General features: G+C 30.2%; 2 protein-coding genes across 3 annotated transcripts; both read right to left on the reverse strand.

The window, feature by feature from the left end:
* Positions 1–218: 218 nt before the first annotated feature.
* On the reverse strand, positions 219–7,557 carry LOC114424234 (probable amino acid permease 7). Its single transcript, XM_028391082.1, has 9 exons — positions 7,480–7,557; positions 7,342–7,392; positions 4,038–4,158; positions 3,455–3,691; positions 2,231–2,324; positions 1,793–2,007; positions 1,500–1,633; positions 1,164–1,391; positions 219–1,052 (listed from the first exon to the last, which is right to left on the reverse strand). The coding sequence occupies exons 1-9, from the start codon at positions 7,555–7,557 to the stop codon at positions 651–653; spliced, it is 1,560 nt and encodes a 519-aa protein (XP_028246883.1). The 3' UTR covers positions 219–650.
* A 5,087-nt stretch (positions 7,558–12,644) lies between these two features.
* LOC114423594 (probable amino acid permease 7) lies at positions 12,645–17,454 on the reverse strand. Of its 2 annotated transcripts, none has more exons than XM_028390413.1 (8): positions 17,279–17,454; positions 16,033–16,152; positions 15,709–15,942; positions 15,491–15,584; positions 15,193–15,407; positions 14,718–14,851; positions 14,380–14,607; positions 12,645–13,372 (listed from the first exon to the last, which is right to left on the reverse strand). In XM_028390413.1, exons 2-8 carry the CDS (start codon positions 16,109–16,111, stop codon positions 12,971–12,973), a joined length of 1,386 nt encoding a protein of 461 aa, XP_028246214.1. In that variant the 5' UTR covers positions 16,112–16,152; positions 17,279–17,454; the 3' UTR covers positions 12,645–12,970. The 2 variants fall into 2 exon arrangements, with proteins under 2 accessions (XP_028246214.1, XP_028246213.1); XM_028390412.1 differs by lacking the exon at positions 17,279–17,454 and adding an exon at positions 16,513–16,658.
* Positions 17,455–19,299: the final 1,845 nt, after the last annotated feature.

Consider the following 19,299-nt stretch of genomic DNA (forward strand, 5'->3'; position numbering starts at 1 on the left):
CCTACTTCAATTTTTGTGAGAACACTTGAAAGCATAATAGGATTGTGGGTAATTAGGATTCTAGAGTTAAGACTCACCAAACTAAATAAAATTCCCTTGGCCATTTACTGAACTCCATAATCTTAAAATAGTGTGATGTGCCACTCATCCAATTATAGTCTCCTTTCCCGTTAATTTGGCTAAAAAAGACACTTGGAGCCAAGAATTTTACCAAACACTAAAAGTAGAATGGAGTTCATATATTCAGGTACAGAACATCTATCCCAAGTCTCAAGTCGGGATTGAACTGAAGGTGTGATTCCCTGCTTTAAAAACCAGACCTTCTCAACTTTTTTATTCCCTGACAAAAATTTGCATCTTAACTCAGTATTACAGATGACACTAACTAGTTTCTCAAGACCATTTCAAGAAAAAAAAAATGCAATTTTAAGCTTCTGCAATTCAACTACACATCTTTACTACTACATCTTAACAGGAAAGAACAACAGAACCTTGAATTCATCAATGTTCCATGCTTAATTCTCTATGCTTGGGGAGGCATCTACTGCGCTATGTTTAATGCTGGTTTTCAAAGAAAGGGCAAAAAATGTAACAATCACAATCTAATTCATCAGTTCAACTTCCAATTCGGGGAGAGGTCTGAAAACTTCTCAGCTTAATTTTGCAGATACTATCCCTTCAATGGATCCAATTAGAGTGAACAATCCCACCAAAAAACCAACAATGCTGAAAGTCCTAAGCATTGTCCACTTAGCTGTCCATTCTTCAATATTGCCCTTACTCAAGTACATTTCCACTGGAAAATATATAGATAATGGATAATAGATTATGCCAGCCAAAACTCCCAAAATCTGATTGAAGTAGGGAAAGATCATTGCAATCCCAGTTGTTGATGCAACATATGCAGTTCTGAAAGTCAGCCTGAGAAAATTTAGCGGGAAAGCCGGCAGCAAAGGGAGTTTCAAGTAGTACGTGCCATTTGCAAATTCACTGTCCGGGAACTTGAAACGAAGCCAATTCTCAACATTGGCAAAAAATGGCTGGCTATACACCTGCACCAGAACAAGATACAATAAATGGCACAGCACGACGAGTCGTGGAGAGACTCAAAATGGAAGCACTACAACAAAATTAGAGGATGATGTCTATAATATTATATGTACCTGATATGCACCAACTAGGTGAATTACTATACAAGCATTGGAAAAGTCTACAAGCCAATGTTTATTATAGTGTGCAAACCCTGCTAAAAGGTTTCCTGGTGTATCATTACCAAAGGCTGCATATCCAAAACACCCACAGCAGAGGTAGAAAAATGTTGTGATAATGACTGATATTGTTGAGGCCCTCTTCATGGTTACGTTTTCTGGTGGAGGCGACTTCAAAGTATCCTTCAAGAATTGAAGAAAGTTGTATTAGCCTTGTAAATTGTTAAAGCTTTCCCTCAAAGCTGTGGTAAAGTTACATTTTCTGGTTATCTGAGATCACAGGATACATACCTGTATTTCTATAAGAATTACTGAGAATGGATAGGAGAATGCTATGTCACCAAGTGCTTGAGCAATCAGCCATAATTTTTCCATTCCACTGGAAGTAGGGATTCCTTCAATGCTACCCTCAGCATGTCCATTTTCTGATCACATTATTACCAAAAAATTATATGCATGTTTTTGGTCAAAACAAAATAGTTTAATTATCATATTTATACTTTCAAGCAACTCACTATGAACACGCCGGTCATGCTATCCCTGAGGAAAGACACCAAAAAATTATCAGATACTAATGAGCATACCTTTGACTTGCCCGATGGAAAGCCCCATTCCTATGAAAGCATAAGCAAAGGACATAATTGCTGCAAGAATTGACAACCATTGGATATTATGGAAGTTGGGTATCTGTGAGAGAAGAACTTGCATTGCACCAAAAATAAACATGAAATATCCATCCCCAAATCCACATGTTTCTTCATTCCCGTTGTCTTGGGAACAGTTTGATTTTTGGATTGCTCTGCAGTCTCAAACACACATAGCAGTCCAAATTAATGAAATTATTCTTTAGCCAAATTGCTACAGTGAGATTCCAGGAACACCTTCATATTTTCCTGGTGGAGTACGAGTGAGAAATCTTGCTTGCAAATAGTAGTATTCCATAGATGAATGTAGGGAAAGTAGAGCAAGGAAAAGGAAATAACAAAACGAGAGAAACCAGTGTGATAAGTTGCTGAACACACCTCATGCTGATAGCAGCAGTAATGACATAAGCAATTCCCAAACCATATAAGCTTACGTTCACAAAAACACCACAGAAGCGACTATTCCCTTCTCCTGCAATGTAACCATCCAATTAGGATCATTTGTATAGCAAATTTTCCTATAGAAACATATCAAGATGCTGTTCCAAATATGCTAGCTTATTTGATCAAAATTGACATAAAAAATAAACTATATGAAAGTTTAACACTTGATAAACTGACCTGACATAATACATGTTAAGCTTTAATGCTATGAAAGGAAAGAAGCCAAAAGAACTATGTTCACTATTAAAGAGTAACATCTAACCTACCATAGCTTCATAACATATTTACTATTAATATCACCATGGCTCATCTGCCATTGCTTTCATCATCACTACCGCCATCACCATGATGCCTTTCACCCGACATCTCGTTAATCATAGTCACAATGCTAACCTTGTGGTGATATTTCTCAGTATTAAATTAGCAAAGTTAAATTGTAAAATCATAATTGTTTTTTTAATTCAGCATCAACAGTTGATGATTAAGAATGCAATATTTTTTTTTCTGATATAGATAAATAAATAAAGTATAACCTCAAAAAATCTCCATATCCTTTTAATATGGATTTCATGCCTATATTTTGTTATTGTATTATTAAAGAATTATTGAATATAATAGCTCATATTTCTGGGTTATAGGCTTATAACTCAAATATATTTTATATACGTGCGGTACCAAAAAAATTCTTAAAGGAAAACTCCGTATAAGAGATACTGAAATATATTATTGGGAGAACCAAGTAATTTTTTTTAAGAAAATGAATACTTTCAAGCAGTAAATTAATGATTTCTCTATTTACTTGGTTCCGTGTGGCTTATGAAGAAAGAGAATGATAAAAGTGTAATGAGCAAGATCCATGTGGAAGAGTTAGAAATGGGACACATCACACTCACGTTACCATTGGTCCAAGTCATCAAAGCCACGTTTTCCATTATCACAATCACACCACAATTTTTATTTGTTATTATAATAAAGTAACAAGAAAACAAAGTTTGATCCATGATTTCCTCCGCTTTATCTTATCACACAATGCACAAATTAATACTAATGAACAAAAACAGATATCATGTACATGGAAATAATACTAATGAACAAAACAAAAACAAATATAACACGATGAATCATGTTGGTGCTATTATTGAAATTGTAAAAGCTTACCCTTGTGCAAATTAACAGCATCAAGGTATGAGGAGCTCCTATGAGGGCCAAGTTCAGGGTCTGGAGAACGATATGTGCTGCTGAGAAGGAAAGAAGAGAGGAGAGTGATGGCAGCAAAGAAAACAATAGTGAGTGGCCCTCCAATCCATCCAAGCTGTGCAATGCTCCATGCCAAAGACAACACTCCTGACCCTATCGCTCCTGTCACTATGTGTGCCACTGCAGTCCACACTGTCCCTGCACTCACACATTCACCATCAATTCCTCAAAATAACAACAAGAATTTAGTTTTCATGCAATCAATCATAAATCATTCTAAGTACCACTCTTCAAACGACTATTGTAAAAGTTAACCAATTTACCCGAAAATATGTGACTAGATGACTACACGTTGATCGATACGGTCAGTATATTCTAATTAAATTCTAATCATAACAATATCTTGATACGATTCATATACTAACTGTTCATTCCTAGAAGTTTTTCAACATAAGAGTAACAATAACAATGCAGAACTTGGATACATATGCATTTCTTTTTTTCATTGAAAATAAATCATTAAGATCACAATAACAGCACAAACCAGTTCTTTCGACGTGACATTCTTCTTCATATTTGGTATCCAAAAAAGGGGTGCTGTCATATCCTGAACCTTCATCTCTCTCATGGTTGTTGATCAGGTTAATTGCCAAAACCCAATCACTCTCAGTTCATAGGAAACTGAAAAGAATCAGTGCCAAAAAAAAGAATTTTCTTTCACAGAAGAAGCGATCTCAGAATCTGGTTTTGCTTTGCTTTGATTTGGTTTGTGTTTTAGTGGGATCAGTTCATATGAAACTGTCTTTTGGCAGATACAAATCAAATGCTTAATGAGTTGTGTAAGTGTCCTGATAACTGGCTAGCTCCAACGTGTTTTATAGTCAGGTTGTTTTTATTTTATTTTATTTTAAATTGTTCGGCTCAATTTGCGGTAGTCTATGACTGCTAATTTTTCTTTTTGTCATGAAATCGTTTTATTTTGTAGCGTACATAGACAGATGCATCCAGAAAATCAATCAAAGAGGGCTGTTTTTTTTTTTTTTTTACTTTAATTATTTAAATATATAATTTAAAATAAATAAATATTTAATAAACAATTATTTTTATAAAATCATTTATTAGTTTTATACTTAAAATTAAAATTAATTTTTATTTGAAATGATACATGAAGAAAATAATTCATGCTAACTTTTTGTTTTAAGTTTTGAAAGATTTTTTTTTTTTGACAAGTACATTAATAATTAAAGAGACAACAATCTTATCATGAAGGAAATAGTTCATACTAATCTCTTTTTTCAAGTTTTGAAATATTCTTTTTTGTTTCACCATCAAATTAACAATTAAACAGACCATAATCATATAATTAAAAAGAGGAATAAACTCATATGATAATAATTATGAAAAAAATATGATTTTTAGTCTCTTATATTTTCGTTTAATCTTATTTAGTTCCCCAAAATTTTATATTATGTATTTTAGTCTCTAAAATTTATAAATAAAAGTATTTTTAATCTTTGGGCTTACTCCACAAAATATATACTTTTTTAATTTTAGGAACTAAAAACATATTTTTTTTTATCAACTTTAGGAATTAAATTGCTTGATATGAATGTTCGAGGATTAAAAATAAGTTTCAATAAAAATATATGAACTAAAAATTTATTTTACCCTAACAACTAAAAACCATCAAATTTTATAACAATTATATGTAAATGTTTATAATATAATCTTAATAATAATTAATATTAATAAAAGATAAATGAGACTTATAATCATTTACACAAAACATAATTAGTCTAGGTAATAAAAATTGATAAAAAAATTTCCTTCCAAAAAGAAAAAATAATTGATAACAAATCACAGAATTATGATTATTATCATATCTATTAATTAATATACATATATCTTTGGATTAGATATAATTAGTGGCCACAAGTATTATTATAAAGATATTATTTATTTTAAATATTATTATATAATTATTGATAACTTATATTATTAGATTTTTAATTAGTATATTTTTTACTATAAATAGTATATATTATTAATTATTATATATTTATTATTAAATTATATTTATTATAAAGTTTCTCCTGAACACATGATGATAAATAAATTATTTAAATATGGATTTTTTATATGTTTAATATTTTATTTATTTATTTTATTTTTTATATTTATTATTAGTTTAAGTTCATTAAATGATGATATGATATTTTATTAGATGATCACATTATTATTATTTAATTAATGATGTTACATGACATTTTATTAGTTTATTACATCATTGTTTAATGAATCAAGATATAAGACTAATGATAAGTTTCAAAATAAAAAATTTAGAAATGATAAGTACTAAATTAAGAAAAAAAATTAGATAATAAATTAAAAAAGAGATATATTGCGTGTATAAAAAAATTTAAACCTAAATAAATCTAACAAAGGACAAATGACGATTTTGTTATCTGTGACTATGTAGTACGTAGTGACTTAGGTTTTGATTATAAGATTTTTTTTTTTGGTAGACGACATGTAAGCCTATTATAAGTTATTGGCAGTACGTCTTCCAAAACCTTGCAGGGTGTGTGTCTTTCTAATATGAACTTTTTATAAAAAAAAAACATAAAAATTACTTTGTAACTTATATTGCAATTCCTCATTTCCATGGCTATACAGGAAAAAGATAACAAAAATGCTCAATAAAGAAAAACAAGATACTCGTGGTAGGGTACATGGGAGCTGGTTAGTAAGAAGATGTATAGTAAAACTTGGGTATACAAAACTAGCATTCAAATTTACAGTTACAGATAAGATCACATGGTGGGTTGGTAAAGATTGGGTCGTTATAGCTTATTCTTTAAGGATTGAATAACTGACATTATAATAAAGTAAACATATAAAAAAGGTGACTTAAAAAAACATACTTTTAAAGTTAACTATGACTGTTAATTCAAGTTCAAATTAAGCAAAAATGTCATTCAACATTGTTATAAAAAAATATGTCATTCAACATGAGACTAGATTTTGCCTATTCCCTTTAAAAAAAAGGTTTTGCCTATTGGTAATTAAATTGCTTATGTGGCAAAATAGTCGATATTTTTTTTTTGACAGAGAGTCGATATATATTAAATTGTTAAAATGACATATCTTCTTAACATTTCAAGTTTAATAGATATATTTAAGTTGATTTGTTTTAAAAAATTAATTAAGCAATTAAGATTAAGAATATTGTGAGAAGTTATATTCTAATTTTTCTTCTTCTAGTAAAGCAATTAAGTATAGGATTGCTCAATTTAGCCAATGATATTAAATTCGAGCCTCTAAGTTAATTATTAAGATTTTTTTGTCATTTCTGTAAAAAAAAAGTTTGTCATTTATTAGAGCATCTTCAATGAGAATTTTCTAAGTGAGTTTCATAAGTTAAATTTTATGTGATAGCTTTCTTTATAGTCTTTAATGGTGTTTTCTTAGGAGCAGTGATAGTGATAGAGTAGAATTAGCACTCTATCATACCTCAAACTATTTGCTGTGGTGAGTACATAAGCACAACTAGTCCCATACAAGGTCAAAACTTGAAGGGAACCAGCCAACCATGTCCTTCTTCCAACATTAAATCCAATTATAAGTTATAATAACAATGATAAAGTGGCTACAATGATTGCACAAGGGAATAGGAAAGAGTTCACTACCAAGGTTGACTCTAACAGCAGCCATGTATGAGTAATTTCTTTTCCCAGTGATGAAGAAAGGAGAGATGAAGAAACAGGTGATAATTGCAAAACAAAGAAATGCAACTGGCCCTCCAATCCATCCTAATTGGGAAGTGCTCCATGCAAGAGAGAGAAGACCAGAACCAATAACAGCGGTAATGATGTGAGCCACAGCACTCCATAAAGTTCCTGAAAAAAAATTATGGCAGGTTCAAAATTCATGATTCAAATTCATGCATGTGAAAATGGAGTGGCTATGGTGCTATGGATTTTTACCAGTCCTTTAACATGCCCATCATCATCATAAGCACCAATAACACTTGTAGCAGTTGGGAGAGAGGTTTTCACATCCATCTTTATCAAAGCATCCAATTCAAATAAAGCTTATGGAGTTTACTGCATATTAATACCATAGAAATTAGGTCTAAAGCATACAACATTAAAGATAACATGCGGTGCATCTAACTTGAACATGAACTTGATATCTATATTGCCTCAGTAGCAATCAAGTCCATGTCCATGCATATGCTTAATTTTATATGAAGCTTCTAAAACTTATAAATGTCCCCTTATTGAAAGACTAGGAGTATGTAGGACAACTTATTAAAGATAAATGCTTGAAATTAAAGAATAAAACAGGAAGTGCATATTAATTAATTTGAAATCTGCTGATAATGTTACATGTACCTATGTGGTTCTGTTGTCAATGTGTCATTCTAAGTTTTTAGTACTAGGTATGGGATATGAGATTTTTTTTAAAAAAAATCTAGGATACGTACAGAATGTAAATATAAATTTAAAATATACATATATTAAAACTTTTTATAAGCATGACGAAATTGTATAAATGATAACAACAATACAGATAAAGCCATGTGTACTTTCAAGTAATAATAATAACAATGAACTGAAAAACACAGATTTATTGTTTGTCTTTGTGCTTCATGAAACATAGCGCATCAAGGAAACATACTTGGAAAAAGGGTCCTACTCATTTGATACAATAAACTAAAAAATTCAAAGATGTAACAACAAAGAAATATATATATTTGAGAAATAAATTTGAAATGAGTCCTACTCAACAATTTGAAAGGTTAAGAACTGAGATTAAGGAAAGGACAAGATAGAGTGTCAATTGCTTGAACACAAACTTGTAGCTGTTGACTCATGCAATTGGACAAAGGGAAAATCTATTTTTTTTTATACTAAAGGACAATGTTATTCTTTTATCAAATTTGAGGTACAAATTCAATATGTACATCCAAATCGTCCTAATTTATGTACTTGATCTTTTATTGAAAAAAAAATATATTGTGATACATCCCAATATACATATTAACAAGCACTTAATACAGATTAGGAGAAAATAAATACAAGAGGATGCTAAGGCTGAAACAAATTCTTTGAAGGAAGCTACGTGAAGCCTCCTGAGATGAGAAGATTATGAAGTGATTATTACATTAACACCTTCAAAATAATAATGGAGGAATCAAGTGTCTTCCCATCCTGAAAATTTCTATTAGCTTAATGATCGATATTGTAACAAACAAAAAACACACTATGATTGAAATTGTAAAAAAAATCAATGTTTATGTACCAAAAGTCCAAAACTACATGGGTGGATTGTTGTGTAGTCTTCAAGAACCAAGTAATTGACAATCATATGTTTATGATCTTTTCATAATAAGCACCCCACCTATATTTTGTAAATCGGACTTACATGGCAAATATGTCATTCCTATAATTACCAAGTTCCTTTCGACGTTTCTTCATCATAGTTTAGGCCTATTACACCTATCATCTTTCATCTCAATGAACATGAAGACAAATTTTGAATTCACATAACAATATATGGAGAATTATTGGCATAAAAGCTATAAGAGAAATAGATACCTGTGATGTGTTGAAATGAATAACGAGGTTTCACGTACGATGCATGTGTGCATACCAATAGCAATGCTATTTGCTGTGAGAAGTGCTGTAAGTAAAATTTTAATCAATAAAAAAGGAGATAGGCGTAGCAGAAAAGTGATTTTATGTTTGAAGAGACAGGAAAATTTTACTTACACGTTTTTTCACAATACACAAAACAATACTCTATCAGTACCACTCGGTGTTCATCTCCCCATGAAAAAATCTCTAGTACAACTAACTAGCAACAGTCAAGGAGTGTTATCCCTAAGGTTGCTTTTTGACAGATCCACAAGTTGTTATAAAGGTTTAAATTTAATATTTAATAAAGGCTAATATGTTTTGATCTTCGATATAAATTAAGGACTTTTATTTTGTATTCTTAATTTTATTTTTTTAGATTGAGTTTTTAATAAAATAAAAATTTTATTTTGATCTTTGATATTTTCTTTTAGTTCCTAATAAATTAACATATTTTGTTTTAGATTTCTAATAAATTTGATTTTGATATATCGTATTAGTGCTGTCATGAAACTTATATAGATTGTTAACGTAACGCTTATATATAAAAAAAAATTAAATGAAATAAAAAAGTGTGTTAATAGAAATTGAATTCATAACTTTTTATCCATAGACAAGACACTAAATTACTAACATATTTGATTTGTTTAGTTAACTACATTATCATCATTTTGTATGTATCATTAGTCAAGAATTTTTTTTTTTTTGAAATTATGAAAATTTATAAATATTATATATATATATATATATATATATATATAAATCTTTTTAATTTTATCTCATACCATTTTATAATTTTTATTTTGAATAGTTTACATATTTTTATTTTTTACTAGTTTTAATTAAATTTCATATGTAAATTATATATATATATATATATATATTAATTTAATAAATTTAATCAAAAATTGGTAAAATAAAATTAAAGATATGTAAGATATTCAAAATAAAAACATATAAAATGATATAAATAAAATTAAAAATATTTATACATAAAATAATTTTAATTTATAAATTTTGATAATTTGAAAAAAAATTAATAACTCTAGTGATTTATCATCTTATTTATACATAAAAATATTGTTAATGTAATTAATTAAATGAGACAAGTGTATTAGTGGCTTATTATCTTATTTATTTACAAATAAAGGGTGATGAGTTTAATATTTATTAAGACATTTTTTATTTTTTATTTTATTTGATTTTTTTCATATAAGCATTTTGTCAATTATCTACATAAATTCAACGTCAATATTAATATATGAAATCAAATTCAACATTTGACTAGAGGGTCAATTGAAAATTGCCTATTTTAAAAAATATGAGTACTAAATGTTTTAATTTAAAAATAATGAGACAAAAATCACAAATTTAAGATTATAAAGAGATAAAAATTGTAATTTAAGAAGAAAAAAAAACAATGAAAATAAAATTATGTTGTATACTGTACAACATCCCAACCCACCATTGGAACATCCCAAACAAGAACACAAATTCAAGACCTGCAACAAAAGAGGGAGGCAAGGGGTGCACATATTAGGGGTGGGGCCCACGAGGTGAGGTGGGGTGAGGTGTGAGGTGTGGTGGTAGTGCCAATAACACTATTAGCAAGGTGGGCTGACCTTTGACCCAATGTTCTCTATTCAACGTAGATATGTTTCGGCCAAGATTCAGAAATCTCACTTTATCTTATTGGGAAAGACTAACATTCATTTGACAATTCTTCTTGGCCAGAGCTCTTTATCGAATATAAGCAAATTACGTGTAGAATGTAGTTATACGCATTCTTACGTGATGCCATTTTCCCCTCCAATACCCCACTTGCGTCATTCTATTCAAAGGGTCATTGCATGTGCTCTCCAATCTTTTTGACTTCTAGCTACACTAACACCAATGGATTCTCTTAGAGTCTTTGGATTGAAATTTTCTAAATTTTAAATGCATACGGATTCAATTGTTTTGATTAAAAAAATAGTTTTTAAAATATTTTATTTAGATAAAGTATTTTTTTGTATTTTAAATTTTTTATTTGGATAAAATGGTTATTTTTTTAAGAACTAAAAATAAGGAATAAAAAAGCTAAGATATGTTTATCAGTAAAAAATATATATATGGACTAAAAAAATTTTCTTAAAAAGTTTAGGGACATTATTTAGACAATAATATTTTTTTATGTTTATTTCTTTTTATTATATTATTTATTACATCTCAACTAGAGATTTAACTCACTTAGTTGAACCGTTCAAAAAGAAAAAAGAAAAAAGAAAAAATAAAAAAGTGTGTCAGTAACAGTATTATTCTATGCATGTCATCATCAACTCCGTGGCTGGTGTATATATTTGATGAACATTATAGACTCATTCAGACAAAAATGTTTAAGTAAATTACTATTTTATAGCTATCATTTATTCCGTATCTATGCAGCTTTTCTTCAGTCGAATCATGTTTTTAGTTCCTAGATTTACTTGACTACTTTACGGTTTTTTCTTTTGATTCAACCTATGTTTTCTTTTTTCAATTTCAAATCTCTTTGATCATGTCGGGACTCTGATTTTTTTATTTATTTTTCTTCAGAAGTGTCATTAGTCAAACTTGCGTCTCTCACCTTCGTCTTCGCGTGATTGAGAATATTACAGAACTAGGTTAATGATGGGAATACCGTAGGGTATATGGTTTACGTTGTGTGTTAGGGTTGCGGGTTACGTTTTCAAAAGGAAGAAAAAACATACTTTTAGATCCAACTTTATCAAAACTCGATAAATTAAGGACAGTATCATGTTAACCTAACTTAATATTTGTAATATATCAATCTTAACATTTTATAAAGTTAAATCATAGAATGAAAGAATAATAAAACATAAATTAAGATATATTGTACTATATATGTATTTTAAAAATAAATACTATCATTATAAATATAACATCATACTATATAGAATATTATCTATCAAATAAAAATATGTATTAATAATATATATTTGTTTAAAAAAACTTAGATTTAAAAAAAAAATATAAGACAATTGAAACAGGTTGGAATGACCCAAAACTTAACCCAAATCCGTCTTCAAAATATATTGAATCTAATTTTTAATATTTAAATCTGTACAAATCAACCTTAGACTAAACCGAGTATGACGGGTCTAGTTTTACTTAATCCTGTTACCTATATTAAAGTTAGGTTAGATCATAACTTTTAGAAAACAAATTAGACTAAGATTTTTGCATAGGTTTATTTATTTGAAAAAGGTTAAATTTTAAGTCATTTGAAAAGTTTATTCACAATAGGGATGGGAATACCATAGGTATTTTTGTACAAATTACATGTTTAACATTTAGTGTAAAAAAAATATAATCAATAGATAAAATTTCATATTAGATATAACTTTTTAAAAAATTATTTTAAAAATTAATAAAATTATCATACATACAATTTTTTTATTGGTTAAGACTTAAAAGTGTAAAATTTGTCCATACTATTTACTTTTTAGAAAATAAAGCACGGGGGTTAATAATCATTAATTTAAAATTTGATATAATCTATTTGATGATACAGTACAATTACATTAATATCAAACTACAAATTTGTTAGAATTCTCTCCTTTGAGGTGAGTTCTTCATCAAACAAAACTTGTATTATTCCAATGGCACTGGCAGTACCACTTTATTCACTTTCTGAAATCCCCCACAATTGCTTGTACTCTATCTTACTCTCAATAACACTAGCATTCAGCTTTAAACTTTTTTATATGAAACATTATATAACCATCAATCTACAAACTCAAATAGAGTAAGCATTACTAAGGGGAGTGGCATAAACAACCTTTCAGGCTTTCAGCTATTTTAATTTGGCACTTACTATTCCTTCAAGTGAGCCAACCAAGCCCATTACAGTGACCAGAAAGCAAGCAAAGCTGAATGTTCTAAGAACAATCCATTTGCTACTCCAAGCTGCAATTTTCTGCTGTACAAAGTACATCTCTACTGGGAAATATATAGCCAATGGCCAGAAGTTTATGGCTCCTAACACTCCTAGGATTTGGTTGAAGTAAGGGAAAAAGATTGCAAGACCAATGGTTGAGATCACATAGGTTGTTCTAAAGCAGAACCTGAAAAGATTTAGCTGAAAACCAGGAAGCAAAGGAAGTTTCACTCTGTAGAAATTATTCACAAAGCCACTGTTGGGGAATTTTCTTGAAGCCCATCTGTCAACAGTACTGTATATTGGTTGACTGTAAATCTGAGGAGAAGAACACATACATGAAAGCACATACATGAAAGCACAAACATGAATAGCTAGGTAACATAAAAAGGCAATGAAAGAATAAATGTTGATACCAAATCATTTTCAATTTAGTTGTATTTGGAAGGATTTTAATTTTTAAAATTAGAAAATGCGTAAAGTAAGAAAATTAAAGGGTATTTATCCTTTATTAGAATTAAAGTATTTTTTTAACCTAGACTATTTATGTTTTTATCGATGATTAATCTTATCGACAAACTTAGCTGATCACCTTTAATGAGATTTTCCTATTTCATTCACATTTTTTTCATCCATCGAACTCGAATTGAGGTCTTACCTAAGAGAACTGAGTCCAATATTATTGGGACCGTCAATTTATTGGTAGAATTAAAGTATATTGAAAGCTTAGTTTGCTCTAAATAAATGGTGGTCGGTGGATATATCTTTATTTCTTATTTTATATATTTTCTTCCTTTAAAAAGGAGTTAAATCAGGGTTGGAATGATTAAATATTATAAATAATTTGATTTAAATAGAATACAATTCAGAGATTAATTCTTTATTCTTGATTACTTACTATAAAAAATGGAGCTTGAATTTTTTTACAAATATTCCATGTCTCGAAAAAAATTGATTTTATATTCATAATTTACTTTAGCATCTTCACCCAGAATAGGTCAAATACTAACAGACAAGGGCAAAAAGGGCAGTGATTGACTAAAATTTAATCAAATCCAAACAAAATTTTATTCACACTACAATTAAAAAGCATAGCATAGCATAGCTTGGATTTTGTAAATAACCACATGTTGGTGTCAGACGACAGTAGAACTTTTTCCCAACTGTGTCTCTTCTGATGTTATTTATTTATAGTTTCTCTTGCACTGTTGGAATTGTAATTTTCTTAAGAATAATAATTTATTTTTGACATTAGACAAACACAGAAAGATCATCTCATGTGTACTTTTTTTAAAGTTAATTTTGATATGTAACATTAATAGTACCTGATATCCTCCCACCAAGTGAAGAATGATGCAAGCATTAGCAAGGTCAATGAGCCAGAAAGGCTCAAAAAATCCAAACCCTGTCAAGAGGTTTCCTGGTGTATCATTTCCAAAAGCTGCATATCCAAAGCATCCACAGCACAGGTAGAAGAATGTTGTAATGAAGATTGCAACCATGGAAGCCTTTTTCATTGTTTGATTTTCTGGTGGAGGAGACTCTAGAGTGTCCTTTGTTCAACAAAATTCAATACATTGTTTCAGCTATAAATTCTTTTCTTTGTGTCTCATGTCACCCTCTACCCACCCAATTTGAGTATATGCATGAAATGTTAAGGTACCTGGATCTCAAGAAGGAGAATGGAGTATGGATAGGCAAAGGCAATGTCACCAAGTGCTTGGAAGACCAACCAAAATTTGTCAGCAATTTTATCAGTTGGTATTCCTGTCAAGCTCCCCATAATTCTTCCATTTTCTGCAAAATGCAACCAAAGTCCTAAGGACCAATGTTGTAGTAGCATGATGTGGATTTTTCTTTCTTCACGGTGTTGCTTTAATTCTCAAAAGGACAAAACTTACATACAGTTCCTTAAATGTTTTTGGTATCGTTATTCAATCTGAATTGAAGTTTCACCTCAGTAATCCATATAATAAAGATATACATTAAAGGATTACGCATTTAATTAGAAAACAGCACCAATAGCTCTTAAGAAACTGTACCTCCTAAGTTTTGTCCTTGTCGGAGTTGAGAAGTCTTGTGAAATTAAAAATCTCTTTTGATTAAAATAAGAAAATATGATTGAAGATTAGCCTTACTTATGACTGTTGCTATGCCAAGTCCTAGTCCAATGAATGAGTATGTAAAGGACATAAGTGCGGCAACAACTGAAACCCATGCCATGTTATGGAGATCCGGTATGAATGACATTACAATCTGAACAAGTCCAAACAGTGCCATATACAGATTGCCCCCATATTTGCAAGGAGCCTCATGCCCTTTCTTGTGATAGCAATTTGATCTCAGAATTGCACTGTATAGTAGAATGAATAATCATAGTTCATAAGGAAAATCAATAAGCCAGACTCTCTAAGGGTATTCTCATAAGGAAAGTACCTCAGACTGGTTGCTGTGGTTAGTACATAAGCAATACTAGTCCCATACAAAGTCAAAAATTGAAGGAAGCCAGCTACACATGTCCTTTTATAACCTGAATAACAAAAAATACAATTAGACATTACAGTTGTTGTTATTGTAGTTCATTTAAAGTATATATCTATGTTTAGCTAGAATGATTGTAGAAGCACATGAGAAAGAGTTCAATGTGTTACTACCAAGATAAACTCTAACAGCATCCATGTAAGAGTAGTTTCTTTTCCCAGTGACAGGATCAGGAGTTCTGTAGCAATCAGACAGGAGGAATGAAGAAATATAGGTGACAATTGCACAACAAAGCAAGGAAAATGGCCCTCCAATCCATCCTAATTGGGAAGTGCTCCATGCAAGAGAAAGAACACCAGAACCAATAACAGCAGTAATGATATGAGCTACAGCACTCTGCAAATTCCCTGGCAGAATTCATGGAAGGACTAAAATTCAGGATTCAAATTCAAGTATACATCAAAATGGATATTTTATGGTGTCCTAGAGAACTTTACCAGTCCTTTTGGCATGTCCATCATCATCATAAGCACCAATACCACTTCTAGTTATTTGAAGAGAGTTTTTCCCATCCATCTTGATCAAAGTATCAATTCAATAGAAGCTCATGGAGATTACTGCATGTTAATCCCATAGAAAGGCTTAAGCTAACAAAACTAAAGACAAACTATGCTGCATCTACTTGAAATCGAAGTTAATAATATATATATGTTGGGGAACTACATAATGTTTCCCTGCATGTGATGTGATTATCCAAATCTACTAAAGTTAATTGCATGAAAGAGAAGCACATGATAATTAAGTTGCTGAAATGGTTTAAACTAATCTGAATTATGCTAATGAACAAGTGCCTGAATGGCTTGTGTTTTGTCAGTTTGTCTGTCTAGGTAGAGTAACTCAATGATGCAAAATTACACTAAAACTTTTGGTAAGACATGTCTTACCTAACTAGCTTGTGTAAAAGAAAAATACACTACCTGCTTTCTTGGCACAGCAGAAGATCAGGAAAATGTCTTTTTACACTTGGTCCAGTGCAGATTGGGTTGAATATAGTTATAGGCTTGGAGGAAAAAGGGGAAAAAGATGCCAAAGCTAGCTTACGTAGCTTCTTTGATGCTTCATGAGGTGTGATTATGAGCTAATTATTATATAACTTTATAAGGTTTTAAGGAAGTTAACCCTTAATGTATAGTGCTTTTTAAACCATCCAAATAATTGAGGAATCAGACGTCATACTCACCATGGAATTTTTTATTCACTCTTTTTTTTACTACTTTCAAGCTTACTTTTATGATCCAAACAGTAAAAGAGATTCAGAATCTATGGACCAGAAGAGTCAAGTGGGGAGTGTTGTTAGGTGTTCATCAAAAAAACCAAGTGGTGATGAAAAGTTGAAAACCATGTTTTTCTGACTTTTGAATTGAAAGCACACCAATGGTTTCAGATCATACTCATAAATCAAATTTGTCCTATGCTGTAATGGAAGTTCATTTCAACTTCTCTATCATACTTTAGGCCACTTACGTCTAGCATCTTTCACTTAAAGGAACAACACACAAAATTTTGGATTTCTCATTGCAGACTTCATAGAATCATTGGCGTAAAAGCAACATCTTTATTCAGTTGAGTCACATCTAGTGTTGAAGTTTCCCTCAGTGTGAATGAATGGAATAATGAATATCATTTGGTTCATCCTAACAGATAATGAATGCTACTACTAGTTTCTAGAAGTTAAGGTCTTACCAAGTTGATTTCAGGTGAGAGAAAGAGAGAAGCCACAGAGGAAAACAAGTTATTCCATTTGTAGTAAGTTGTAACTCTGTGTGTAAACTCCATAATTCTGACGAATTGGTGCAATGGTTGGCTGAGAGGGTCGTTTTTTCAAAGAGAGTTCACAAGTCAGAAGAAGATTAGTCCATTTTATATTCATCTCAGGCCAGACTTTAGGACCATGTCTCTATGGTATGGCTAACTACCAAGGTTTTAAAAAAGGGTCAGCCATCGTGACTTGGACAGTAATATCAATATTCTTTAACTATCCGTGAACACAAATTTGACCGCATCGGTCATATTTGTCCATAATTTGCTGCACGACAAAACCGCAATGCAAATATTTAAAGCCTTACTATCTACTATGCAAGCTCGTTATATGCCAATTTGGACCACCCTGGAAATTATTGGCACCATGTTTTGTATATTTTTCTGTAAAATTTTCTACTATAGATGAAGCAAAATTTGTCAGAAATTGTGGCCTATAAAGCATGTTGGTCCTGGTCCTCGCACATGGACCTTTTATTAATTTTTAGGAAAAATCTTTCCAAAAGCTTTCAAACTTTTTATTATTTTATTATATTGGAAAGACAAATCTGAGTGAAAAAGTCTCGAATAGGATAAAAGTGAGAAAATTAAAAAATATATAAGTGAAAATGATCAATAATATTTTCAAGTTTTAAATCGATGTGTAATCAAATTTATTTATGTGTTTTTCGTCACTTATTTAAAAAAAAATTATAGTTTTACCTTATATTCCATAACATAGAATAGTAAATAGATAAAACTAACAAATGAAGAAAATGGAAGCCACTTATTAATAACTCTTAATAACACATCCATATGAAAGTTGTGCTCTCACTTATTTGCTCTGTTATATCCTTATTCAACCACTAATTATTTTACAGTTATAGCTACTGTATAGGCATATGCCAAACATTATCTTCTGAGTGGTCACTGTAGCAATGCAACCCACTTTCAAAGTCATCCCCAAAAGCTATTTTTATAGCGGTCCAGTTGCTCTTTCCCAAGAGGTCCATCTTCTGCTTTCTGTTTTGTCATGACAAGATTTTGAGTAGGACTAGAAAATAAGTTTTGTAATGTAGAATGAGTGATGCATATGAAGTGTTGCCTAATTCCTATTGTGGTTTTTTTTTTATGTTAATTGACTAATTTTAGCAAACAAGCAATTTTACAAGAATTTTATACCATGTTTTTTTCGTAGGGGTGCTTGAAAATGAATAGAAATAGTTGCTTTCAATAGAAATTGCTATTTTGTAAGGGTTTGCATGAGTGCTATTTTGTAAGGATTTGTAGGAATAGTTTTTTGTAAGAACTGCTGTAGTAGTATGTGTATTCTTTTGGAAGTTGTTGTTAACTTATTGTTAATGTACAGAGAAGCGTGTTGAAAAATTAACCTTGATATTTGCGAATCATTTTAATCTTGTAACTTTTACACAATCTTTAAAATTTTAATATTATGCATATAAAAATTACACTATATAAATACCATATGCATCAAGTATATCGAGTTTAACTTAATCAGTAATTTTAAATTTGTAGTTTGAATATACAACTACAAACATAACTCTATTGCTCATAATAGTAATTTTTGGCTAAAGAAACATTACCTAGTCTATAAAAAAAATAAACTCATGAATTTGGTGCTTTAACATGTGAATTTTTCTTAACTAAATTTAAGCTTGTGTGTGTGGTTGTCCTTGAAAAAATTACTTAAGAGAGCATCTTTTAACTTTTGTGTTATCATATTGAAAATATTCTTTGCACCAATTTTTTTTATTGTTTGATGAATTCCATGAGAATTTTGTTAAATAAGAAATGAGAGGTACATAATTTAACTTTTTATACTTATTAATAAAAAACAATATTTTAAGAAACATGCTTCTTTTATTTTTACTCTTAAGTCAAACAACAAAAAGCTATCACAATGATTTTTGGACTTACTCCTACAATACAATAAAATGAACAGAGAG

Source organism: Glycine soja, chromosome 8 (assembly GCF_004193775.1).
Source record: "Glycine soja cultivar W05 chromosome 8, ASM419377v2, whole genome shotgun sequence".
Lineage (NCBI taxonomy): Eukaryota > Viridiplantae > Streptophyta > Magnoliopsida > Fabales > Fabaceae > Glycine > Glycine soja.